We start from the raw sequence: 25,691 nt of genomic DNA, 5'->3' as shown, positions 1-25,691 counted from the left end.
TTTGGGCTGAATTGTGGCTGTAAGCCGAGAACGGTCTGCAATTCACAAACTCTCCTGGTTTTCCAACGGAATCAGCCAGCCAAACTCTTGTCTCGGGATCCTTCTGAGATCACGGGCACTGTTTTGCACCCAGCGCCAAACCCTGGATCCCACCGATGAAAGAATCGGCCTTTGACACACTGGTTGGATAAAGCTTTTTATTCAAATATTCCGCTTAAAACGATTCGCCCAACAATTCCTTGGGGACTTGGGAATCTTCGGTCTATTCCCATTTCCTTCCTTCCAAACCAAAGGACGATTTGGGGGTACAGAGAAAAGGGGTGGGATGGGCTCAAATGAAACCACTTTTACTCCATTTGGGGGTGGGGGATTTTCAAGTTTTGGGAAGCTCCCGCTTTAGGGAAGAGGCTACAGGGAATTGCCCTGCCGGAATGAAAAGAATAAAAAAACTCAAAAATTCCTCCTGTCGGAAAAAGGGGCTGCCAAATTGACTTGCTCCTCTTAACAATCTCCGGGTAGTCCTCGGACTTACAGCAGTTTGTTTAGTGACCATTCAAAGTTACATCAACATGGAGAAGAGCGACGACAACTGTTTTTTTGCACCTGTGACCAGTAGCGGCACCCCCGGGGGTCACGTGATCAAAATTCGGAGGCTCGGCAACTGGCGTGTACTTCTGTCGGTTGCCGCGCCCCAGAGGGTCACGTGATCCTCTTTTGCAACTTTCTGACAAGCCAAGTCAAATGGGGAGGAAGCCGGATTCACTTTATAACAGGGTTACTAAGTTAACAGCTGCAGTGATTCGCTTAACAACCGGGGCAAAAAATGGTTGCAAAATGAGGCAAACCTCACTTGGTTTGTCTCGCTTAGCAACAAATGTTGGGCTCAGTTATATCCTAACCATCATACCAACTAGACCAGGGATAGACAACCTTGGTTCTTTTATTATTCGTGGACTTCAACTCCCAGAATTCCTGAGCCAGCGTGGGGGAACTATGGCCCCCTCATGACTCTGGACTTCAACTCCCAGAATTCCTGAGCCACCATGAGGGAACTATGGCCCCATCATGACTTGCGGACTTCAACTCCCAGAATTCCTGAGCCAGCATGGGGGACCTATGACCCCCTCATGACTTGTGGACTTCAACTCCCAGAATTCCTGAGCCAGCATGGGAGAACTATGGCCCCCTCATGACTGGTGGACTTCAACTCCCAGAATTCCTGAGCCAGCATGAGGGAACTATGCCCCCTTCATGACTCACGGACTTCAACTCCCAGAATTCCTCAGCCAGCATGAGGGAACTATGGCCCCCTCATGACTCGTGGACTTCAACTCCCAGAATTCCTCAGCCAGCATGGCTCAGCTTGGAAACCTCTCCCTTTCCCCTCAGCACGGCTGGCTCAGGAATTCTGGGAGTTGAAGTCCACCAGTCATAAAAGAGCCAAGGTTGCCTACCCCTGAACTAGATGGTTGCTCTTAAACCGGAACCTCTAGGGCAGTGTTTCTCAACCTTGACAATTTTAAGGCATGTGAACTTCAACTCCCAGAATTCCACAGCCAGCAATGCTGGCTGTGGAATTCTGGGAGTTGAAGTCCACATGCCTTAAAATTGTCAAGGTTGAGAAACACTGCTCTAGGGGAAAGGGTTCCAAAATAGGGATGAGTCAGGAGGACACGATGGCGCAGGGTCTGCTTGAGCAGGGGGTTGGACTAGAAGGCCTCTGAGGTCCCTCCCAGCCCTAGGATTTTATGGAACACCTTCTAAGAGGGAACTTAAAAAACGCAGCCACAGCCTTGAAAGGCTCTGGGGTTCTGGATCCTGGGAATTTTTAAACCACGGTCCTCTTTCTTTTCAAAGTTGCCTTGTCCTTGTGCCAACTTCTCCGTTGAGGATATTTTCCGCTTAAAAAGATAAAACATTTTGAGTCGTGAAGGCTTCTGTGTTTCGTTGCGATGGACACAATGGCGGAAGGGCCGAGAATAAGGAGGGGTGGGAGACGGTCCTCATTTCGGCTGCCAGGTTTTTTTCCTTCTCCGGGGCCCAAACCTACAAACCAGCAGGGACCCCAAAACTCTTAATCCCGGTCTTCTAGCCGTCAGTCCTGGCGAGAAAGCGGGAGCGCGTTTCTTCCGAACCGAAGCCAGGTTTGGTTCAGAGTTCAAGTTTTTCTTTCCATGTTGACCCCAAACGACGACTCCTGGCTTCTCTCCTTTTTTGCAGCAGGAGAGACTGCCCAGCCCTCCTCCTCTTCTAAGTGACCTCTGGGGTGCCCATGGACTTCCCTAAAACAGGCTCCGCGTGTCACGGGGAGCCATTTCCTTGGAAGGGGTTTGCGACCCCTTCCCGTCAGGCCGATTAGAGACGGTCCTGGCTGTCCAAATCCCACCGGATGGGGTCTTTGAGGAAGGGGAGGGGCTGGTCCGCTGGCGTCTCACTGCTGCATGCTGTTGCCCCCGGTCTGCATTTCCCAGCTGCTGGGTCCCCCCGGCTCCAGCTGGGCGACCTGCATGCCTTGCTGGTTTTGCCAGAGCTGATGCAGTTCTTTGAATTGCGAAACCATCTTGTCCTTGAGGTCCGGGTGCGAGATCTGCAGGCGGACGCTGTCGGCCGACCAGGACAACTCTCCGGAAAACATTTCCAAAAGGAGCCGGGCGGCTACGGGGACCACCTGTGGGGGAGACGGGGAGGAGAGCTTTTCTCAGCTGGCGTTCTCCGCAACCCCAGAATCCCCCCCAGCCAGGAGGATTCTGGGAGTTGGAAGTTCAAACCCTTTAAAGCAGCCGAGTCTGAAAAGTATTGCGCTTAAAGATTTTGATGCCCCAAGGGAGGGGTCTTCAACCTTGGCAACTTTAAGACTTGTGGACTTCAACTTCCAGAATTCCTGAGCCAGCATGGCTCAGCTTGGAAACCTCTCCCTTTCCCCTCAGCGTGGCTGGCTCAGGAATTCTGGGAATTGAAGTCCACGAGTCATAAAAGAGCCAAGGTTGCCTGCCCCTGTCCTAAGTCCTCCTCTTCTAAGTGGTGAGCCTCCTAAACCAGGGGTCAGCTCTTTTATGACGTGGACTTCAATTCCCAGAATTCCTGAGCCAGCATGAGGGAAACTTTGGCCCCCTCATGACTTGTGGACTTCAACTCCCAGAATTCCTGAGCCAGCATGGCTCAGCTTGGAAACCTCTCCCTTTCCCCTGAGCAGGGCTGACTCAGGAATTCTGGGAGTTGAAGTCCACCAGTCATAAAAGAGCCATGGTTGCCTAGCCCTGCCGCAAGTGTGTTCGAGTTACACATCTGGCCTCGAGTCTGCCAGGGCCTTTTTTCAGCCGGCGGATTTGATTAAAAGGCAGCCAATGTTGTGAATGACAGCTCAGTTCCTCTCTTCCCATTTGCTCAAGTCTACTTCAGGCAGTCCTCGACTTTACGACGGTTCATTTAGTGCCCTGTTTTACAACCTTGCTTGCTTCAGTTGTGGAAACACCGCAGTTCTTAAGATGTTAACTCAGTAACACGGTCGTTAAGCGAATCCTGCTTCCCCCATCGACTCAGCTGGTCAGAAAGTCGCAAAAGGGGATCGCGTGACCCCCCCGGGGACACTGCGACCGTCAGCCAAGCGTCGGAATTTTGATCATGTGGCCCTTGGGGGATGCTGCAACGGTCCTAAGTGTGAAACATGTTAAGTCACTTTTTCACCACCGTCGTAACTTGGAACGGTCACTAAATGAACTGTTGTAAGTCAAGGACTGCCTGTAACCGTAAACTTGCCAAAATGCCAGCGGACTTCGGACTTTTTACCTAACGCAGGTCTCGCAAAATAAACCCACCTGGACCGTGATGAGTTTTTTCTCCTTGGGCTTCCGATCGGGCCATTCTTCCCCAAAGCAGAAGAATATCTCGTAGGGAGGCGGTGTCGGGCTCTGGCCTTTCTGGAACAGAATGAGTCCTGCAGGAAGGGAAAAATTAAAATTTAAAAACATGTCCCAGTGAGAAAGGGGGGGGGGAAACAGAAGGCAAAATTGGGGAAAAAAATTGGGGGGAAAAATGTGCTTCCTAACTGTGAAATTTTGACACGGAGAGTCATGATTCCATCGCAGAGAGCTGGCTGAAATTGGACTTGTGGACTTCAACTCCCAGGATTCCTCAGCCATTCCATGCAGGCTGGGGGATTCTGGGAGTTGAAGTCCACAAGAATTCAAAGTTCCCAAGGTTGAAAGACACCTGGCTACTTTAAGACTTGTGGACTTCAACTCCCAGGATTCCTCAGCCATTCCATGCGGGCTGGGGGATTCTGGGAGTTGAAGTCCACAAGTCTTAAAAGTCACCCAGGTATGAAACACCGTTCTAACACCACACGGTCTTGTCTACGACTCTTGAAAGCCTGTCAACGCAAAACCAACATCTTCTCCACCCTGAAGGAGAATCTCCATTCCCCAACTCTCCCTCCTGACTGTCTCCGAGGTGGGGTGAAACTACAAAGCCCATCCTCCTCTTCCCAGCAGCCCCGACACCCGGATGAAGACCCTCGTCTCACCGTTGAGGAAATTCTCCAGGCTGAAAAGCTTGACCTTCTTCTCCCGCTCGATAGGGTTGGGCCCGGGCAGCTGTCCGGCACACGGGCCGGTCCAGAAGACTTTGCATTGGCACAAGCGGATGGCGTAAATGTCCTGGCCTTGCAGCTCCAGGATCAGACCCCGGTCCAGGACGTCGAGTAGCTGGTGGGTGTAGTAGCGCTGCTTCTCGTTGGGGACGGCCTCGGCGCTGGGGAAGCGGACCTGCTCCAGCGTCACCGGGCCGAAGAGTTCTACCTGCTCCTGGGTGGGCTCCAGGTGGCTGTGGAAGAGGCGGCAGCCCTGGGGGTTGCTGATGGTCAGGGCCCCCACCGGACGTCCGCGGTACTGGAATTTGATCTCCAGGTCGGTCACTGGCGGGGGAAGAGGCGGCATTTGGTGCAAATGTGACAGCTGAAGTGGGTCATGTGAATGCAGGCAACAGAGCACCCCACTTCCCATCTCCCATCTCCCCATTCCCATGGTGCACGCCCCTAAAAGTGCTTACGTGGCAGCATGTGAGGGCTGATCAATAAATTCGGGATGAACTGCTCCACGGGCGCTACCGGACACTCCCCCGGGGGCAGAGGCGCCAGGCCGCCTGGCATGGACATGTTCTCCGGCACCAGCGACATCCGGCTCGCAGATTCGGCAAAGCTGGGCACCGGAGGCTCCCCTCCTACTGCGAAGGCCCCCACGGGCGCCGGTGCCGGGGGTACAGGCCCCACCTCCAAGTGAGGGAAGGTCCCCTTGGCGCACGGGTTGGCGTAGAGGTTCTCTTGCTTGAGCCACGGGTAGGGGGGCAGGGGTTCTGCCACGTGCGACGGATCTGGAAGGAGAGAACCGGACACTGTAGGAAACTGGGTCAAAAGGGAAGGATTGCAAGGGGGTCGTTTCCATAATGGGGGCGGGGCGGTCCGAAGGCAGCTCTCTTTTTTGGCGTGATTTATATCCCATCTTTGTTACTATATGAGGAACTCAACATACGTTAATTCTTTTTCCTGTTTTCCCCTTAACAACGACCCTATGAGGTAGGCTGGTCTGGGAGAAAGGAACTGGACCAAATCACCTAGCTGGTTTTCACGCCTAAGGCAGGACTAGAAATCGCCGTCTCCTGGTGATTGGCCCAAAGTCACCCAGTCAGCTTTCATGCCTAAGGCAGGACTAGAACTCACCGTCGCCTGGTGATTGTCCCAAAGTCACCCAGCTGACTTTCATTCCAAACTTGGGACTAGAACTCACTGTCGCCTGGTGATTGTCCCAAAGTCACCCAGCTGATTTTCATTCCAAACTTGGGACTAGAACTCACTGTCGCCTGGTGATTGTCCCAAAGTCACCCAGCTGACTTTCATTCCAAACTTGGGACTAGAACTCACTGTCGCCTGGTGATTGTCCTAAAGTCACCCAGCTGACTTTCATTCCAAACTTGGGACTAGAACTCCCCGTCGCCTGGTGATTGTCCCAAAGTCACCCAGCTGACTTTCATTCCAAAGGCGGGACTAGAACTCACCGTCGCCTGGTGATTGTCCCAAAGTCACCCAGCTGACTTTCATTCCAAACTTGGGACTAGAACTCCCCGTCGCCTGGTGATTGTCCCAAAGTCACCCAGCTGACTTTCATTCCAAAGGCGGGACTAGAACTCACCGTCGCCTGGTGATTGGCCCAAAGTCACCCAGTCAGCTTTCATGTCTAAAGTGGGACTAGAATTCACTGTCTCCTGGTGAATTGGCCCAAAGTCACCCAGCCGGCTTTCATGTCTAAAGTGGGACTAGAACTCACCGTCGCCTGGTGATTGGCCCAAAGTCACCCAGTCAGCTTTCATGTCTAAGGCGGCACTAGAACTCGCGGTGTCCTGGTGATTGGCCCAAAGTCACCTAGGTAGCTTTCATGCTTAAAGTGGGACTAGAACTCACCGTCTCCTGGTTTCTAGGCCAGCATCCTAACCACTACACGAAACTGGCTCTTCTTTAGAAAGACGTTGGAGCCCTGCCCCTCCCTCCAGGCTGCCCCCCCGCCCTCTTCTGGGGGCCGCCAAGAACCCACCTGCGATTCTCAAGGTGGGCATCATTTTCTGCAGCTGCAATCAAAGGAAAAAGCAAAATCAGTGACGGGAAACGGAAGACGTCCCACCTGGAGAAGCGGTCGAGCTGGCGGGGCAGAGCGCCTGACCCAGGCAGGGGCTGAAGGCAAAGCAAAGGGGCTGCTCCACTTCTTAGCCCTGGAATGGAGCACCCATGCACAAGATAGGTCTACCATGCTGAGGGAGGAAAGCTGCGGTGGGGTGAGGGGCCTTTTGCCAATTTAGAAATCAACCCATCTCTCTCCCTCTGCCCCCCCCCTCCCTCATCTATCCATCCCATTTGGGAAGGCATTGATTAATGTATAAGTAAAAAATTAAAAAAATAATTTAAATCAAATTATTTAAATTTTAAGTAAAATATAAATGTAAGTACATTTCTTTATATTATTTCCCAATTTTTATTTATACATTTATGAATGCATTCCCCAATGGGATTAGATGAGAGACGGGGGGGGGAGGGAGGGAGGGCGAGAGGGGAGGAGAGATAGAGAGAGGGAAGGAGGGAGAGGGAGGGAAGGAGGGAGAGGAAGGAAGAAAGGGAAGGAGGGAGAAAGGGAGAGAGGGGAGGAAGGAAGAAGAGAGAGAGGGAAGGGGAGGGAGGGAGGGAGGGAGAGGGAAAGAAAGGGAGAGAAAGGGAGGGAGCGAGGAAGGGAGGGGGAGAGGGAGAGAGGGGAATAAGGAGAGGGAGGGAGGGCGAGAGGAGAGGAGAGATAGAGAGAGGGAAGGAGGGAGAGGGAGGAAGGAGAGAGGGAGGGAGAGGGAGGGAAGGAGGGAGAGGAAGGAAGAAAGGGAAGGAGGGAGAAAGGGAGAGAGGGGAGGAAGGAAGAAGAGAGAGAGAGGGAAGGGGAGGGAGGGAGGGAGGGAGAGGGAGAGAAAGGGAGGAGGGAGGGAGAGGGAGGGAGGGAGAGGGAGAGAAAAGGAGAGAGAAAGGGAGGGAGCGAGGGAGGAAGGGAGGGAGGGAGAGGGAGAGAGGGGGAATAAGGAGAGGGAGGGAGGGCGAGAGGGAGAGAGAGGTTTCTAAATCGGCCAAAGGACTACCGTATATGTCGTACAAGGCGACCCGGCGTATAAGACGACCCCCGTCTTTGTCGCTGAGTCGCATTCCTAGAACGTCATCTTATACGCCGGAAACTACCAGTATTTCCGGCGTATAAGACGATCCCCGTCTTTGGCGCCGATTTTAACGCTTGCGGAAGTCGCCTTATACGCCGGCATATACGGTACATCAAACTTCATGTCTTTCAACTCTGGCTTCCCATTTCTAGCAGATAAATCCGTTCATTTAAATGTATTTTTATTGAAATAAAAATTTGTAACTATTTAAATAAATAAATTCAAATAAATGCATTTATCTACCTCTATCTTTCTAGCTGTCCGTCTCTATTTACCTACTGATCCAGCCTATGTATTTATCCTCTCTCTCTCCCTCCCTCTCTCTCTAATCTCCATCTCCATCACCCTCTCTCCAGCCTCTCTATGGATCCTCCCTCCCTCCCTCCCTCCCTCCCTCCCTCCCTCAATCTTGATCTATATCATCTCTCTCTCTCTCATTTTGGAACCACCCGTTTCCCGCACAGAGGGATTCTGGGCGGTGTACAAAAATATAATACTAAATAAATAAATAAAAAAAAACAGATCCAAGATTAGAGCCAAACCCAGGCGACCTGGAGTTTAGCTCCAACAACAGAGGGGAACTCTTAAGCATGCTGGTTTGAAGGTGGTTTGCAGAGTGCTAAACACAGCAGGAACCCAACCGGGGAATCTTTCCTCTCGTGACACCAGCCGAGCCCGGCACAGAAGATCCTACCCGCACATCTAATGGACGCCCATCTATATTCTTGTGCTATTTTCCACACGGAGTGCAAAAAACAAAACCCAACCCCCATAGATCTGCCCCAAAGAAGGCTAGGAAGACCCCAGATCTCACCTCTTCCTCTTCTTCACATCCCACCAGCTCTTCTCCAGCAAAGCTCTCTGAAGACAAAAACAGAGGATTACGGAGCGTTCTTCCGAGTTTGACATTGTCGTAAGGGTTGCAGGTGTGTTGTCTCCTGAGCCCAGGGGTCCTCACAAACGTTAAGGACAAGGACTGGAGACTTCCCCACGTGGTTTCCCGGTTAGTTGCCACCTGATGCTTGCCTGGGCTTCGCAGCTATGCGGTGACAGGCTGCCACGAACTGTGGGGAGCGAGAAGGAAGGGCGGGATACTTGGGGAAACGGAAGTAAATGCTGTATCGGCTCGAGATGCTGCCTCAAGGCCTCCCGGCTGGGAGAAGGAAGGCGCCGCATACCAAACAGCACGCTTGGACTGACCGCAATGGAGACATTTTGCCTGATCCTGGTTGGTTACAGCGAGGCAGACAAGGTGAGAAAGTGAAGGGAGGGAAAAGTCGAACTTGGGGATTTCGGCACGCGATTCTCAGTTCTGGTTGTGCAACGCTGCAACACACGTGACCTCTAATAAACTAAACTTCCATAGCTCAACACACGGGGCCAAGGATCGTTCCTATTTAGAGATTTGGGTTGTGGCAGGTCTGACAGTCCCTCCCTTCCTCCCCACATCACCAGCCAGCATGAGAACAGCCCCCAAGGCCTCTCTCGAACCCGGAATCCCAGATGAAGGATGAGGCGAGTTTTAACAAGTGGCCAGGTGCTTCCCCCCCCCCAAGGCAACTGGACGTGGTTTGGTTTTCTCTTGAACAGCTTTCGCTTCTCATCCAAGAAGCCTCTTCAGTTCTAGCAGTTTGTGCAGAATAACAACAACAACAACAACAATAATAAAGTTGGAAGGGACCTTGGAGGTCATCTAGTCCAACCCCCTGCTCAGGCAGGAAACCCTATACCAGGGGTAGGCAACCTTGGCTCTTTTATGACTCGTGGACTTCAACTCCCAGAATTCCTGAGCCAGCATGAGGGAACTATGGCCCCTTCATGACTCGTGGACTTCAACTCCCAGAATTTCTGAGCCAGCATGGCTCAGCTTGGAAACCTCTTCCTTTCCCCTCAGCATGGCTGGCTCAGGAATTCTGGGAGTTGAAGTCCATAAGACATAAAAGAGCCAAGGCTGCCTACCCCCTGCTCTATACCATTTCAGACAAATGACTGTCCAGTCTCTTCTTAAAACCCTCCAGTGTTGGAGCATTCACCGCTTCTGGAGGCAGGTAGTTCCACTGGTTAATTGTTCTAACTGTCAGGAAGTTTCTCCTTAATTCTAGGTTGCTTCTCTCCTTGATTAGATTCCACCCGTTGCTTCTTGTCCTGCCTTCAGGCGCTTTGGAGAATAGCTTGACTGCCTCTTCTTTGGGGCAGCCCCTGAGATATTGGAACACTGCTATCATGTCCCCCCTCGTCCTTCATTAAACTAGATATACCCAATTCTTTATATGTTTTAGCCTCCAGTCCCCTGATCCTCTTTGTAGCTCTTCTCTGCACTCTTTCTAGAGTCTCAGCATCTTTTTTACATCGTGGTGACCAAAACTGGATGTCGAATTCCAAGTGTGGCTTACCAAGGCCTTGTAAAGTGGTATTAACACTTCACGTGATCTTGATTCTATCCCTCTGTTGATGCAGCCCAGCAGAACTAAAGAAGCTTTTCGGATGAGAAGTGAGACCCCTTCAAGGCAAAAATAAAAACCAAGAGAGTCCAGCTGCCTTTAAGAAAAAGCACTTTGGGGAAGTGGCTGTGAACACAGGTGGGCTGACCCACCTGTCGCAGCTCACCTCTGACTTCGGGCGAGGATTTTGCACGGAAGATGCACCCCGGTGAAAGGACACAGAAAAAAACAAGAAGTAAAAGTGCCCCCCCCCCTCAGCTCAGCTGCTCCTCGATCCTCTTTTGAACATGAATTTAGAAAGAGCCCAAATAACTGCCCCTTTTGAGAGGGGGTTTAGCCCTCTTTTTTACGTACGACCACAATTGAGCTGAGACGACGGCTAAGTGAGTTTTGCCCCGTTTTACGACCTTTCCTGCCACGGCTGTGAGGTGAATCACTGCAGTTGTTAAGTTACTAACGCCGTCGTAAAGCGAATTGGGCTTCCCCGTTGACTTTGCTCATCGGGAGGTCGCAAAAGGGGATCACGTGACTCCGGGACCGTCATAAAGATGAGTCAGTTGCATCACGTGACTCTGGGGAACGCCGCAAAGGCCGTATGTGTGAGGAACAGTCGTGTCCCCTTTTTTCCCGGTACCGTTGTAACTCTGAACGGTCACTAAACGAACGGTTGTAAGTTGAGGACTAACTGAATCAGCCCTTCGATTGGGCCGTGGATAATAAAATGCTGCCTGGTTTCCAGTCCAGAAAGGAAAGGAAGGGAGGAAAGGAATGTTAGACCAGTGTTTCTCAACCTTGACCATTTTAAGGCCTGTGGACTTCAACTCCCAGAATTCCACAGCCAGCAATGCTGGCTGTGGAATTCTGGGAGTTGAAGTCCACAGGCCTTAAAATGGTCAAGGTTGAGAAACACTGTGTTAGACCGAGAGGGAATCCCTGGGTGGGAGTTTTGCGGCAGCCATTTTGTCTGTTTTGATTTCTGAAAGGCTGCAGGGGATGGGAGAGGCCGAAGCGGTCGGGAAGGAGAACGGCCTGCGCCTCTATTGGAGAGCCTGGATCAAGCCGAAAGAGGAAGAAGAAGGCCTGGCAGGTTTCATAGCTCTTTCAGAACTTGCCCAACGTGTCTGAGCAGACAATAATGAGCAGAGGAGAGAGGAGGAGGAGGAAAGAGAGAAGAGAAGAAAGAAAGGAAAGAAGAAAAGAAAGAAAGGAAAGAAGAAAAGAGAAGAAAAGAAAAAAAGAAAGAAAAAGAAAGGAAGGAAGGAAGGAAGGAAGGAAGAAGGAAGGAAGAGAGAAAGGAAAGAAGAAAAAGAAAGGAAAGAAAAAAAGAAAGAAAAAGGAAGAAAGAAAAAAGAAAAGGAAGAAAGAAGGAAGGAAGGAAGAGGGAGGAAGGGAGGGAGGGAGGAAGGAAGGAGAAAAAAGAAGGGAGGAAGGAGAGAAGGAAAAGAAGGAGAAGGGGGAAGAAAGAGGGAAGAGAAAGGGAGAAGAGAATAGGAAAGGGAAGAAAAGGGAGGGAAGAAAGGAAGGAAGGAAGGAAGGAAGGAAGAGGGCTGGAAGGGAGGGAGGGAGGGAGGAAGACAGAGAAAGGAGGTGAAGGAGAGGAGAAGGAAAAGAGAGGAGAGGAGAAGAGAGAAGAGAGGAGAGAGGCGGTATGTGTGTGTGCTATGAGCATAACTTCCATGCAGGAATCTCTGCAACCTTTTGGGTGTGTGGGTGGAGAGGACCTCTTGTGGTGGGGCAGCGTAGAATCCACGGGTCCCCATATACGCCCAGTTGGGGGACAAAGCCACGAAATGGCAAAAGCAGCGGGTACCTCCGTTGGGCAGGGGTGCATCGCAGACCTCGTAAATCTTGTAGGGCTGCATGGGCGTGTCCTTGGTCCCGTCGTAGATCAGGCTGAACTCCCGGCTTTTGTTGAGGGCGCAACGCAGGTTGGCCTTCCACTTGGCCGGATCCGGCTCGTCCACGCCCTCGTTGTATTTGCCCGTCTCTTTGGCCCAGGCCTGTCCGTGTGAGAAAGAAAGTTGAAGTCCTTCTGTCATTGTGTTGTTGTGATTCTTGGCCAGTCTAAAATGTCATGAAAATCTCCACTCTCACCACTTCTGTCTCCCTTCCTCACAAAAGATGACCCAAGGAGTCAACTTAAACCTTGGCAGTTCCTCTTCCACGCCACACACCCCCCCCCGCCAAAGTTGTGCCCAGCCAACTTGAACCCCAGCCTGCCCTCTTTCCCCCTGGGGTCACCTTAAAGATGGTGTTCTCGTCATCCTGGCAGGGCACGTGCCGAGTGGCGTGGCGCCAGGGGATGCAAAACCGCTTCTGCTCCGCGTCTACCCAGCGCAGACCCGGATACTGGCCGCTGTTCACCTGGGCCACCAGCCAGGGCTTCAGGCGGATGCGCCGCGGGTGGGGGTTCATGCTTCAGCCCCCCCCCCAACTCCCCCGTCAAAGGGCCTGGCCTGGAAGGAGAAACCAAGAAGTAATTAGAAACTGGAACCAAAATCTGGAAGCAGCAAATAGTGTCTTCCAAGGAACACACCGGCCAGGGGCGGTCCCGAAGGGTTCAGAGGCTGCAGTCCAGCTGCTGCGCTCAGCTGCCTCCCCCACCCCTCCAACAATGGGTGAGATTTCAAGGGGCTGGTTTGGGGGAGTCTCCATCCATCGGGACCCAGGAGAACCTCAATCGCCTGGACGCTTGGAAGGAAGGAGGGAAGGAAGCCACGATGGGACCATGGTTTGGATCGTAGGTTGACCCAGCTGCGGGAATGAGCGGCAAATTCCCTCCTTTTTGTTCAAGTGACCCATGACCTGCAGCACCCACAAAATTTGCTCCTCTACGGAAGACGACCAAGCAAATTAAAAGCACCCAATGCACACACACACACCCACCCACCCTCCAGCGTTTGGAAAAGTTTGAGAAACGAACCACTTAAGATTGGCGGATGACGTTGTTCTCTTCTCACGAGAGCTACAAAGACACAAGAACAGTGCAAAGCAGGATAACCCTTGGGCTTAATAAATACACCTGAAAAAGAGGCCAGGTCATGTTTAATCAATTCATTAAAGAAAGAAAGAAAAATTTATATCTGGAGAAGAACTAGACCAGTGGTTCTCAACCTTTTTAATGCCGCAACCCCCAACCGGTCATAAGTCGAGGACTTCCCAACCGGTTGTAAGTCGAGAACTACCCAACTGGTCGTAAGTCGAGGACTTTCCCTGCCTGGGAGCCCCATGCATGTGTGGTGCCGCCCCCTGCACCGGCCGAGGCATAGCTGGCAAGGGGCAGAGACGGCGCAGGGCGACCACCGGCTGGGCCACCAGCTGGCCCAGCCCAAGGGAGGTAAGGCATCCGCCGGGCCCCAGGCGTGCCAGCAACCCTCCCTGCACCCGCCGGCCTCCCATCTCCCACCCCTGGCCCTCTTTTCCTTACATTTTTAGTAGTTGCTCAGCAGGGAGGGGTGGAAACTTCCAGACTGCTCGCCTTTGCTGCAGACAACTTGCAGCACTGTTTGCAGAATGGGACTTTTGGCGGGCTCAGCAGGGCAGAGATAGCCTGGACAATTCCTATTGGCTTTTGAAAGCCAATAGAATTAGACTCTATTCAAGAGAGTCTATTCTGTTGGCTTTCAAAAGCCAATAGAATAAAAGGGAGGAGCACAGCTAAGGAAAAGGGGGGAAAAAATGGTGGACTGCGTTGTTTGGCGACCCCCGTGAAATGGCCGTTCGACCCCAAATGGGGTCCCGACCCACAGGTTGAGAACCGCTGAACTCGACGTAGTAGACTGCTACATATACGCTCAGCCAACGGATCTCGGGGGAAGGTGATACAATCAGGAAACTGAACAGCGTGTTAAATGTGGTTGGCAGGCATGCGGCAAGCTAGATGTTGTAGTCAAGAACAGCCTCCCCTGAAGCCCAAAAAGTTTTCGATCAGTGTGGTGCTACCTACTCTCTACATATGCCGACGAAACATGGACACTAACCTCACAATCGTAGCAAAAGCTACGTGTGTCACAAAGAGCCACGGAAAGAGGCCTGATCGGCATCACAAGACAAGATAGAACAGTGGTTCTCAACCTTTCTAATGCCGCGACCCCATAATACAGTTCCCCATGTTGTGGTGACCCCCAACCACTTATACATCACCGGGTGCCAGGGGCATGGCCAAAGAAAAGGGGGAAAAAATGGCGGACAGCCTTGTTTGGCGACCCCCGTGAAATGGTCGTTCGACCCCAAATGGGGTCCCGACCCACAGGTTGAGAACCACTGAGATAGAAAGACCCAACACCTGGTCCATGGACTTGTACCGGGCCGCGGCACGCCAGCAACCAGTCCGCACAAACAAGCAAAGCCTCATCCGTGGGATGGAGGCAGCACACAAAACTACACACCCTCCGGTCTGCGGAAAAAACTCTCTCCACAGAACCGGTGATCCCTGGTGTCCAAAAATCGGGAACCTCTGGATTAGAGGAGAAAGGAAAATATACAAGGCCATCAACTGAGTCAAAGAATTGCAAGGGAAACGGGCTGGTCTCCTAGCAGACTGAGGCCGTCATAAAACGGATCCCACTTGATCAAAAGTGGCCACGAAAGAGACCCAAAACGAGACGGAGTGACCACAGCAGCCAAATATGGCGAGGTCCAATTGGGAAAAGAAAGCCCGGGGCCGTTATTGGTTGGAGACAGGCGGAAGAAGCCTTCATCCTGCTGTGGTTAAACAATGGCTAGAATGAGGAGGGTGGATGACGATAAACGGACAAGCAAACATAATATTTTCTGCTACAACTCTTTCCAAATTGAGCCCCCCCGCCCAACTCGCTCACATGGCTCCTGCTTCCTAGAGGCTAGGAAAGGAATACAGGCGGTTTAGTAACCAAAGTTACAAGGGCGCTGAAAAATGTGACTTACGGCCAGGTTTTGCACTTAACGGCCGTTGAAGCGTCCCTAGGGCCACTTGATCAAAAATTCGGACACTTGGCAACTGGCATGTAAGGGGAAATTTCCTGACAGTTAGAACAATGAACCAGTGGAACTCCTTGCCTCCAGAAGCGGTGAATGCGCCAACACTGGAAGTTTTTAAGAAGAGACTGGACAGCCATTCATCTGAAATGGTATAGGATTTCCTGCCTGAGCAGGGGGTTGGACTAGAAGACCTCCAAGGTCCCTCCAAGGTCCCTTCCAACTTTATTATTATTATTATTATTATTATTATTATTATTATTATTACTATTATTATTATTACTACTACTACTACTACTACTACTATTGTTATTATTATTATTATGGATCATCGCACAGTCAGCCAGATGTTCAGACTGGATTTGGCATTTTGTCTACCTATCGAGTCCTTACCCAGGACCTGGGATAGGCAGATGTGGATGTTTGATGGTATTACAGATATCGTCGCAGGATGGAAGCAGTTCCCAGTAAGGCCGCCTTTTGCAATTGACTAATAGCGAATTTGTCAATGCCAATGGTGTTCAAGTGGTGCTCCAGTTGTTTTGGGATTGCACCCAAGGAGCCTATGACTATTGGTACTACCCTTGCTTGCTTTTGCCACAGTCTTTCTATTTCTATTTGTAGGTCTTTGTATTTTGTTATCTTCTCCAGTTCTTTCTCTTCTATTCTGCTATCTCCAGGCACTGCCACGTCCACTATCCAGACTTTTTTGTCTTTCTTATCGACAATTGTTAAGTCTGGGGTGTTATGTTGCAGGTGCTTGTCTGTTTGAATTCTGAAGTCCCAGAGCAGTTTAATTTTATCATTTTCTATGACTTTCTCTATTTTATGATCCCACCAGTTTTTGCTTACAGGCAAATGATATTTTTTGCAGATCTTCCAATGCACCATTGTTGCTACTTTGTCATGCCGCTGCTTGTAATCAGTCTGTGCAATCTTCTTGCAACAGCTTACCAAGTGGTCCACTGTTTCTTCAGCTTCTTTGCATAGGCGGCACTTACTGTCTTTTGCTGTCTTCTCAATTTTGACTTTGTATGCATTTGTCCTTAAGGCTTGGTCTTGTGCAGCCAGAATTAGTCCCTCGGTCTCTTTCTTCAATTTTCCTGCTCTTAGCCATTGCCAGGTTTTATTATTATCTGCTTTCCCAGCTATTTTTTTCATGTATTGGCCATGTAGTGCTTTGTCTTCCCATGCCTCTATTCTGTTCTTCATTTGGTCTTTCTTGTAGGCCAGTTTGGTCTCTCCAGTAGTTAGTAAGCCTTCCTGATATACTAATTTCAGTGCATCTTCATCATTGTTCTTCAGATATTCTTCCAAAGCCATTTTTTTCTTCTTCAACCATCTGATGTACTTGTAGCATTCCACGCCCACCTATTTGCCTTGGTAGATAAAGTCTGTCAATGTCACTGCGTGGATGAAGGGCATGATTCATTGTAATTATTTTTCTGGTCTTCCTATCCATTGCTTTTAGTTCTGCTTGAGTCCAGTCCACTATTCCAGCTATGTACCTAATGACTGGGAATTGCCCAGGTGTTGATTGCCTTTATGATATTTCCTCCATTGAGTTTGGACTTTAAGATCTTCTTCACTCTCTTGATGTATTCACCTCTAATCTTTTTCTTGACTTCAGTGTGCTTGATGTTGTCACCTTGAAGGATACCCAAGTATTTGTAGTAATCTTCCTCATCCAGACTCTTAATGTTATTTTCGTGGGGCATTTTGATTCCTTCAGTTTTCACTACTTTTCCTTGTTTGATAGTAAGTGTGGCACATTTGTCCAAGCCAAACTCCATAACAATATCTTGGCTATATATACGGACAGTGTTGAGCAGCGATTCTATTTCAGATGATGTTTTTCCATACAGCTTCAGATCATCCATGTAAAGGAGATGGGATAGTCTGGTAGATGTTTTTGATGTTTGATAGCCATGTCCTGAGTTATTCAGTATTGTTGACAGAGGAAACAGTGCAATAACAAATAGTAATGGTGACAATGAATCTCCTTGAAATATTCCTCTCTTGATAGTAACCAGGACCGCATACTGCCGCATAGTTCCCAGAGACTGGTGAGATCCCACAGATTGGGCCTCCTTCAGGTCCCGTCGGCCAGACAATGTCGGCTGGCGGGCCCTCGGGGAAGGGCCTTTTCTGTGGTGGCTCCGACCTGGTGGAATCAACTTCCCCCCGAGATTCGAACTACTCCCACCTTGCCGGCCTTTAAGAAAGCCATTAAAACTCTCCTGTTCCGGCAGGCCTGGGGTTGATGCCCCCAGGGGGGCTGGGATACGATTGGGACATGCTGTATGAATGCACTTATTTTACTGTTTTATTGTTATATTTATTGTTTTAATTTTGTACGCCGCCCTGAGTCGTAGGGATTGGGCGGCATATAAATTTTATTAATAAATAAATAAATAAATAAATAAATAAATATTAACCTCTCCCAGTCTCTCACCATTGATCTGCAACTGTGTGTTCCATTGTGCCATCGATCTTTGCACAAATTTTCTGATGTTTCTACTGACTCCTGTTATTTCTAGGCACTTGATTATCCAGTCATGTGGCAGAGAGTCAAATGCCTTTTTGTAGTCAATCCATGCCACATTCAGGTTGTCTTCCTTTTCTTGCAGTTTTCCAAGATCATTTTGTCTATTAGGAGTTGATTTTTTGTTCCTCTGATATTGGGGTGGTTTCCTTTCTGCTCAGATGGAAAGAGATTGTTTTCAACTAGATGCTGTTGTACTGCATCAGCTACCACACCAGTTAGTAATTTGAAAGTTGTTGGTAAGCAGGTAATTGAAAGTTGTTGGTAAGCAGGTAATGGTTGTTGTTGTTGTTATTATTATTATTATTATTATGGAGCATCGCACAGTCAGCCAGATGTTCAGACTGGATTTGGCATTTTGTCTACCTATCGAGTCCTTACCCAGGACCTGGGATAGGCAGATGTGGATGTTTGATGGTATTACAGATATCGTCGCAGGATAGAAGCAGTTCCTAGTAAGGCCGCCTTTTGCAATTGACTAATAGGGAATTTGTCAATGCCAATGGTGTTCAAGTGGTGCTCAGTTGTTTTGGGATTGCACCCAAGGAGCCTATGACTATTGGTACTACCCCTGCTTGCTTTTGCCACAGTCTTTCTATTTCTATTTGTAGGTCTTTGTATTTTGTGATCTTCTCCAGTTGTTTCTCGTCTATTCTGGTGTCTCCAGGCACTACTACTACTACTACTACTACTACTACTACTACTACTACTACTACTTCTTCTTCTTCTTCTTCTTCTTCTTCTTCTTCTTCTTCTTCTTCTTCTTCTTCTTATTATTATTATTATTATTATTATTATTATTATTATTATTATTATTATTATTTATGACAGTCGCAGTGTCCCCAGGTCATGTGATTCCCCTTTTGCAATTTTAAATTACTTTTAATAAGGGTTGTTTTCCTATTTCTTAACCACGACTGCTTTTAATATATTTATTGTTTTCCTCCACGGCTCGACGCTGCCCAGAGTCTCTTTTGGCTGAGATGGGCGGCCATTTTCAGATAGACAGATAAATAAATAAAAAGCATCCACCCATTTTCTTTGATGTGGCGATGACTGATCGCCCTGGATGTTGCAAAGCCTCCGATTCTGGTTCCATGGGTGGGACCACGCCACCCACGAGTCAGTGGGGCAGGGCCAGTCCTTCACTGCTCCGTCGCAAACCCAGCCAGATGCAACGGGATGCTCAGCCTGGGAGCACCGTCTTCCAAAGATGCATCCATGAAAGCTTCCTTTGGGCGCTTGGCTGCCCACTCACCTGTCTCAGCCACGCTCGCAAAGCCATAGGGGACCGGCTTTTGCAGCTGACTAACCTCGGCTGCAAAGAGTGCCTCTTGGATTGAACAGAGAACACAGACTTCGGAGGGATCTTGGAGGTCTTCTAGTCTAACCCCCTGCTCGTGCAGGAGACCCTATGCCATTTCAGACAAATGGCTGTCCAGTGTCTTCTTAAACACTTCCAGTGTTGGAGCATTCACAACTTCTGGTGGCAAGCAGTTCCACTGATTACTTGTTTTCACTGTCAGGAAATTTCTCCTTAGTTTCAGGTTGCTTCTCTCCTTGATCAGTTTCTATCTGTTGCTTATTGCCCTCCAGTGCTTTGGAGAATAGGCTGATCTCCTCTTAAACCATGCTATAAGATGGGTGGATTTCAACTCCCAGAATTCCCCAGCTGGCCTGCTTTAAGATGGCTGGACTTCAACTCCCAGAATCCCCCAGCCAGCTTGCTTTAAGATGGGTGGATTTCAGCTCCCAGAACTCCCCAGCCGGCCTGCTTTAAGATGGCTGGACCAACTCCCAGAATCCCCCAGCTGGCCTGCTTTAAGATGGCTGGACTTCAACTCCCAGAATACCCCAGCTGGCCTACTTTAAGATGGCTGGACTTCAGCTCCCAGAACTCCTTAACCAGCTTGGTTTAAAGTGGCTGATCTTCAACTCCCAGAATCCCCCAGTCCACCCATCTTAAAGCATGCTGGCTAGGGAATTCTGGGAGTTGAAGATCATCCATTTTAAAACAAGCTGGCTAAGGAATTCTGGGAGTTGAAGTCCTCTCATCTTCAAATCCCCAAGTTTCACGAACATGGGGCCAAACCAATAGCTGGTCTTTGCAAAGAAACGCGGCATGATTCAAATCTTGTTCTTAACTCGGCTACGACAGAAAAAAAATGTGTCCCCGCGAGCAGAAAGGGGAAATTTTGCCGGAACCCAAAATTCAGGTTCAGCAACTACGAAAAAAGCCGGTCTAAGAGATGCAGCAAACGCGCCGGGATCAGCCAAGAATTACTTAACCTTGAAATGTAGTTACAGGTTCGACTGATACTGCAGCTAATTATACAGAACTGGGTTTTTTCCACCATCAACTTGCTTTCTCCTCCTTACAGTTACGAACTGTGGCTCCCACAACTGTCTTCAAATACACGCACAAACACACCAACAAGGGACTGCCCTGGGGGGGGGGAGATCTTGACTCAGAATGGAAACCCTGAAGCAAAGATTCAAAAGAGTGTAAAAAAAATTATTATTACTATTTATTTATTTTTTTTGTACTTCTTTAGGACAAAAAAAGGATGTGGCGGCACAGAGTATTGAAAGGAATCAATCTGTTCTATTTGAAACTGACCGGATCTTATGTCAGGGCGAGGAAGCAATTCTGGGCATAGAAGAACAAGTTCAAAATTTGCTGGATTAGACAAATGGGCTGAAAGGAACCGAAGGAAACAGGACTAGGTTGCAAAAACAGACCTGAGACAGGAGTGGGATGTGGCTGCAGAAGGCAAATCCAGCTTTTGGCCACATCAATACAAATCCAGTTCTCAAATGGGAAGGAATTGGGATTGTAGAGTTGAAAAGGACGTCAGAGGGTTATGGTGATTTGGGGCGAATCACCAGGAGATGGTGAGTTCTAGTCCCGCCTTAGGCATGAAAGCCAGCTGGGTGACTTTGAGCCAATCACCAGGGGACGGTGAGTTCTAGTCCCACCTTAGGCATGGAAGCTGGCTGGGTGACTTTGGGCCAATCACCAGGAGACGGTGAGTTCTAGTTCCGCCTTAGGCATGAAAAGCAGCTGAGTGACTATGGGCCAATCACCAGGAGACAGTGAGTTCTAGTCCCACCTTAGGCATGGAAGCCAATTGGGTGAGTTTTGACCAATCACGAGGAGACAGTGAGTTCTAGTCCCGCCTTAGGCATGGAAGCCAATTGGGTGAGTTTTGACCAATCACCAGGAGACGGTGAGTTCTAGTCCCGCCTTAGGCATGGAAGCCAATTGGGTGAGTTTTGACCAATCACCAGGAGACGGTGAGTTCTAGTCCCACCTTCGGCATGAAAAACTAGCTGGTGACTTTGGGCCAGTTACCAGGAGACGGTGAGTTCTAGTCCCGCCTTAGGCATGGAAGCCGACTGGGTGACTCTGGGCCACTCCCCAGGAGATTGTGAGTTCTCGTCCCACCATATGTACGAAACTCAGCTGAGTAACTTTGGGCCAGTCCCTCTCTCTCAGCCCAACCCTCCTCACAGGGTTGTCGTCATGGGCAAAATAGGCAGAGGACGGTGTATTGCATCTGAGCTATTAATAAAGGGAGGAAACAAGCCAGTAAACAAGCAAAGGCAGCAAGCAAGCCAGGATGGAAAAACAGGGAGTTGTTGGCAGTGTGCAATAAGACACACTTCCCGCAAAGGTTGACTTCATCACTTTGGGCGCACAGGAGACCAAGCCAGTTTGACAACTCCAGGCTCAGTTTAATAACAGCCCTGGGTGTGATGAAGCCTCTAGTTTATCTGTGGGTGAAGCACTGCAAGGGTGTCCTTCCAACCAGCAGCTTCTTCCAGGGCTCCATTTCTTTGGACTGTACGGTACATTTGTTCGTTATTTATTTATCCAATTTATATTTGCCGCCCACCTCACTCTCGGGCGATTCCGGGCCGCTGACAACAACACACGATAAAGTTTTTGGGGTTTGGGGTGGGCCATTGCCCGACACTCAGAAAGCAAGATGAAGGTCAGGCGCAAAAGACCAGGTCCGCACGTGAAGTCCAATTAAACAGCTTCATTGCTAAACGCCTACACGCAGGAATCTTATCAACGAATGGCCGGCAGCTGCTTCAAGTCAAAGAAGGCTCAATGGAATTCAAGGGAGCTTGGACTTCGTTCGCTTGTGGCTATGTAGGGATGCTAGGCTGATTCCCCTTTTGACGCCGCCCCTGGATTCTGCCATTCCTTATCCTACATCCTACATGTAAAAAAGATGCGGAGACTCTAGAAAGAGTGCAGAGAAGAGCAACAAAGACGATCAGGGGACTGGAGGCTAAAACATGTAAGGAACGGTTGCTGGAATTGGGCATGTCTAGTTCAATGAAGAGAAGGACGAGGGGGGACAGGATAGCAGCCTTCCAGTATCTCAGGGGCTGCCCTAAAGAAGAGGCAATCAAGCTTTTCTCCAAAGCGCCTGAAGGCAGGACAAGAAGCAACGGATGGAAACTCATCAAGGAGAGAAGCAACCTGGAACTAAGGAGAAATTTCCTGACAGTTCGAACAATTAACCAGTGGAACTACCTGCCTCCAGAAGCTGTGACTGCTCCAACACTGGAGGTTTTTAAGAAGAGACTGGACAGCCATTTGTCCGAAATGGTGTAGGGCAGTGATGGCGAAACTTTTAGAGACCCAGTGCCCAAGCTGCAACCCCAAACCCACTTATTTATCACCAGGTGCTGGGTGAGCGTGGCCATGTGGTCACGGCAGACTGGGTAGGTGAGGCCAGAGCGGCAGGGGCCAGGCCCTCGCCATTTCTGGGGCACGGCACACGTGTCCACAGAGAGGGCTCTGAGTGCCGCCTCTGGCACGCATGCCATAGGTTTGCCACTACTGGTGTAGGGTTTCCTGCCTGAGCAGGGGGTTGATCTCCGAGGTCCCTTCCAACTTTATTATTATTATGGATCATCGACAGTCAGCCAGATGTTCAGACTGGATTTGGCATTTTGTCTACCTATCGAGTCCTTACCCAGGACCTAGGATAGGCAGATGTGGATGTTTGATGGTATTACAGGTATCGTCGCAGGATGGAAGCAGTTCCTAATAAGACCGCCTTTTGCAATTGACTAATAGCGAATTTGTCAATGCCAATGGTGTTCAAGTGGTGCTCCAGTTGTTTTGGGATTGCACCCAAGGAGCCTATTACTATTGGTAGTACCCTTGGTTGCTTTTGCCACAGTCTTTCTATTTCTATTTGTAGGTCTTTGTATTTTGTTATCTTCTCCAGTTCTTTCTCTTCTATTCTGCTGTCTCCAGGCACTGCCACGTCCACTATCCAGACTTTTTTGTCTTTCTTATCGACAATTGTTAAGTCTGGGGTGTTATGTTGCAGGTGCTTGTCTGTTTGAATTCTGAAGTCCCAGAGCAGTTTAATTTTATCATTTTCTATGACTTTCTCTATTTTATGATCCCACCAGTTTTTGCTTACAGGCAAATGATATTTTTTGCACATCTTCCAATGCACCATTGTTGCTACTTTGTCATGCCGCTGCTTGTAGTCAGTCTGTGCAATCTTCTTGCAACAGCTTACCAAGTGGTCCACTGTTTCTTCAGCAGTGGACTATTATTATTATTATTATTATTATTGATCATCACACAGTCAGCCAGATGCTCAGACTGGATTTGGCATTTTGTCTACCTATCGAGTCCTTACCCAGGACTTGGGATAGGCGGATGTGGATGTTTGAGGGTATTACTGATCTCGTCGCAGGATGGAAGCAGTTCCTAGTAAGGCCGTCTTTTGCAATTGATTAATAGCGAATTTGTCAATGCCGATGGTGTTCAAGTGGTGCTCCAGTTGTTTTGGGATTGCACCCAAGGAGCCTATGACTATTGGTACTACCCTTGCTTGCTTTTGCCACAGTCTTTCTATTTCTATTTGTAGGTCTTTGTATTTTGTTATCTTCTCCAGTTCTTTCTCGTCTATTCTGCTGTCTCTTATTATTATTATTATTATCATCATCATCATCATCATCATCATCATCATCATCATCGCTACTATTACTACTACTATCCTTCACCCCCTCCAAAGAAAACGGCATTTTTGTCCTCCAGAAACGGGAGACGTTCCCGACGCTCTGCAAAGCAATAAGTGCCTTCTCACATGCTTCTTCCCTTCGCCTCTTCACGGTTATTCGGGTTTCCTCTACGAATTACGACCGGGGACTGAAAAATCTACTTGTTCACTTCCAGGAAGTGAAAAAATCCAGCCAGGCGGATTTTTTTTCCTGCCGATGTGAGTTATTGTGTGATGTCTTTCTCAAAAAGAGGAAAGAGAAACGAAACCCAGCGTCCCTCAAAATGGCGGGGGCAGGGGGGCTGGCGCGATGCTGCTGGAGAAATCGGGGAACCCACGAGACGGACGTGTGATGCAGCCGCCCGTCGAAAGCTCTTCTTCACCTGGTCCCGTGCCAAGGCGGTGCCATCCCCACCGAGAGCTGCCTTAAAAGAGACCGCGGTGGTTCCTAAATATCACAAATAAATGCAGTCGGTCCTCAACTTACAACCGTTCGTTTAGTGACCGTTCGAACTTACAACGGCCCTGAGAAAAGTGACTTTAAGACTCTTTTTCACACTTTTGAATGACCGTTGCAGCCTCGCCTGCGGTCACGCGATCAAAATTCGGTCGCTCGGACACCGACTCACATTTACGACGGTTGCAGCGTCCGGGGAGGGGAGTCACACGATCCACTTTTGCAACCTTTTGACAAGTAAAGTCAGTGGGGGAAGCCAGGTTTCACTTAAAGACCGGATTGCTAAGTTAACTGCAGCGATTCGCCTAACAGCCGTGGTGAGAAAGGTCGTAAAACGGGGCCAAATTTACCTCAGAACTGTCTCACCTAGCAACAGAAATGTCGGGCTGAATTGTGGCGGTAAGTAAGGACTGGCTGTAAAATAAACAAGATGAACAAACCTTTTGGCAGACTTACCGAAAAGTGGAAGTGAAGTGGATGCAATGTGCAGAAAAATACCCCCCCCCAAATACACCGAGTCCTCGATTTACAACCACAATTGAGCCAAACATTTCTGTGGCTAAGGAAAACCCGTTGTTCAGTTATTTTCGCCCCGTTTAATGACCTCGCTCTCCACCGTTAAGTGAATCGCTGCGGATGTTAAATGAGTCACACGTTGTTAAGTGAACCTGGCTTTCCTCGTCGACTTTGCGGGTCAAAAGGTCACAAAAGTGGATCACGTGTCTCCCAAGACGCTGCAAAACTGACATAAGTACGAGTCAGTTGTCAAGCGGCTGAATTATGATCATGTGATTGCGCGCGTGCGTGCGTGCGTGTGTGTGTACTGCAACAGTTGTGTGAAAAATGGTCGTCAGTTGCTTTGTTCACCGCTGTTGTAACGGTCGCTAAACGAGTGGTTTTAAGTTGGAAACTCCCTGAAAAGAAAGAAAGACATAAAGAGACGAGGGGGGGGGAGAAAACACCCCATCAGGTTCGCCTGAAAACAACTTCCAACAATTTTTTGTTGTTGTTGTTTCCCTGTTTTTCAATGGCTCCCTCGTGCCGTGTCGTCCGATCTGCCCCTTTTCACCCTTGATGGTTTTCACTTCTGCCATTTCAGGAGTCCCAAAATGCTTCGTCGGCCCGCAACTTTCGCGAACTTCCCCCTTTCTCGCAAAAGGCCTTCCTCGTTGTGCAATCTGCTGGTTGTTCATTCACACTTTGAGGACCCAGACGCCCTCCCTGGCGCATCCGTTGCGTGTCTCGCTTCCCTTCTGCGTTTTGTCCCTGGGCATCTGGCGACGGTGCCTTCCGGATCCCCGACTGCCCCTTTATCTCACCCGGTTCTTAGGAAGCCCCTTCCCCTCTTCACCGGGCCTTCTGTTTTTTCCACCAGACTTAATTTAATTCTGAGTTTGGGTTGTTTTATAAATGTATGATAACTCTGTCTTAAATTTTGCTTTGTTTGTTATTAGCCGGTTTGGTCTTGTGGTGAAGGCATCAGGCTAGAAAGCGGGAAATGGTGAGTTCTAGTCCTG

The 25,691-nt window shown here is 49.3% G+C and overlaps 1 protein-coding gene across 2 annotated transcripts in view; it reads right to left on the bottom strand.

Annotated features, from left to right (window-relative positions):
* Nucleotides 1-1,347: 1,347 nt before the first annotated feature.
* The window catches only part of IRF5 (interferon regulatory factor 5), a 41,425-nt gene continuing 17,081 nt past the window's right edge, over nt 1,348-25,691 (bottom strand). For both annotated transcript variants that reach the window (XM_039345714.1, XM_039345713.1), the window contains exons 2-9: nt 12,414-12,628; nt 11,983-12,172; nt 8,546-8,592; nt 6,582-6,615; nt 5,047-5,367; nt 4,523-4,912; nt 3,816-3,934; nt 1,348-2,668 (exon numbers count right to left, since the gene is read on the bottom strand). In XM_039345714.1, the coding sequence (XP_039201648.1) occupies nt 2,432-2,668; nt 3,816-3,934; nt 4,523-4,912; nt 5,047-5,367; nt 6,582-6,615; nt 8,546-8,592; nt 11,983-12,172; nt 12,414-12,587 (1,512 nt within the window). In that variant the 5' untranslated portion in view covers nt 12,588-12,628 and the 3' untranslated portion in view covers nt 1,348-2,431. The remainder of the gene's footprint in view (nt 2,669-3,815; nt 3,935-4,522; nt 4,913-5,046; nt 5,368-6,581; nt 6,616-8,545; nt 8,593-11,982; nt 12,173-12,413; nt 12,629-25,691) is intronic.

The sequence above is a fragment of the Crotalus tigris genome, unplaced genomic scaffold, assembly GCF_016545835.1.
Source record: "Crotalus tigris isolate CLP2741 ecotype Arizona unplaced genomic scaffold, ASM1654583v1 scf7180000017975.10810073628:1450386, whole genome shotgun sequence".
In the NCBI taxonomy this organism is placed as follows: Eukaryota; Metazoa; Chordata; class Lepidosauria; order Squamata; family Viperidae; genus Crotalus; species Crotalus tigris.
Note: the sequence above shows the minus strand (reverse complement) of the source record. Positions and strands in the feature narration are given on the sequence as shown.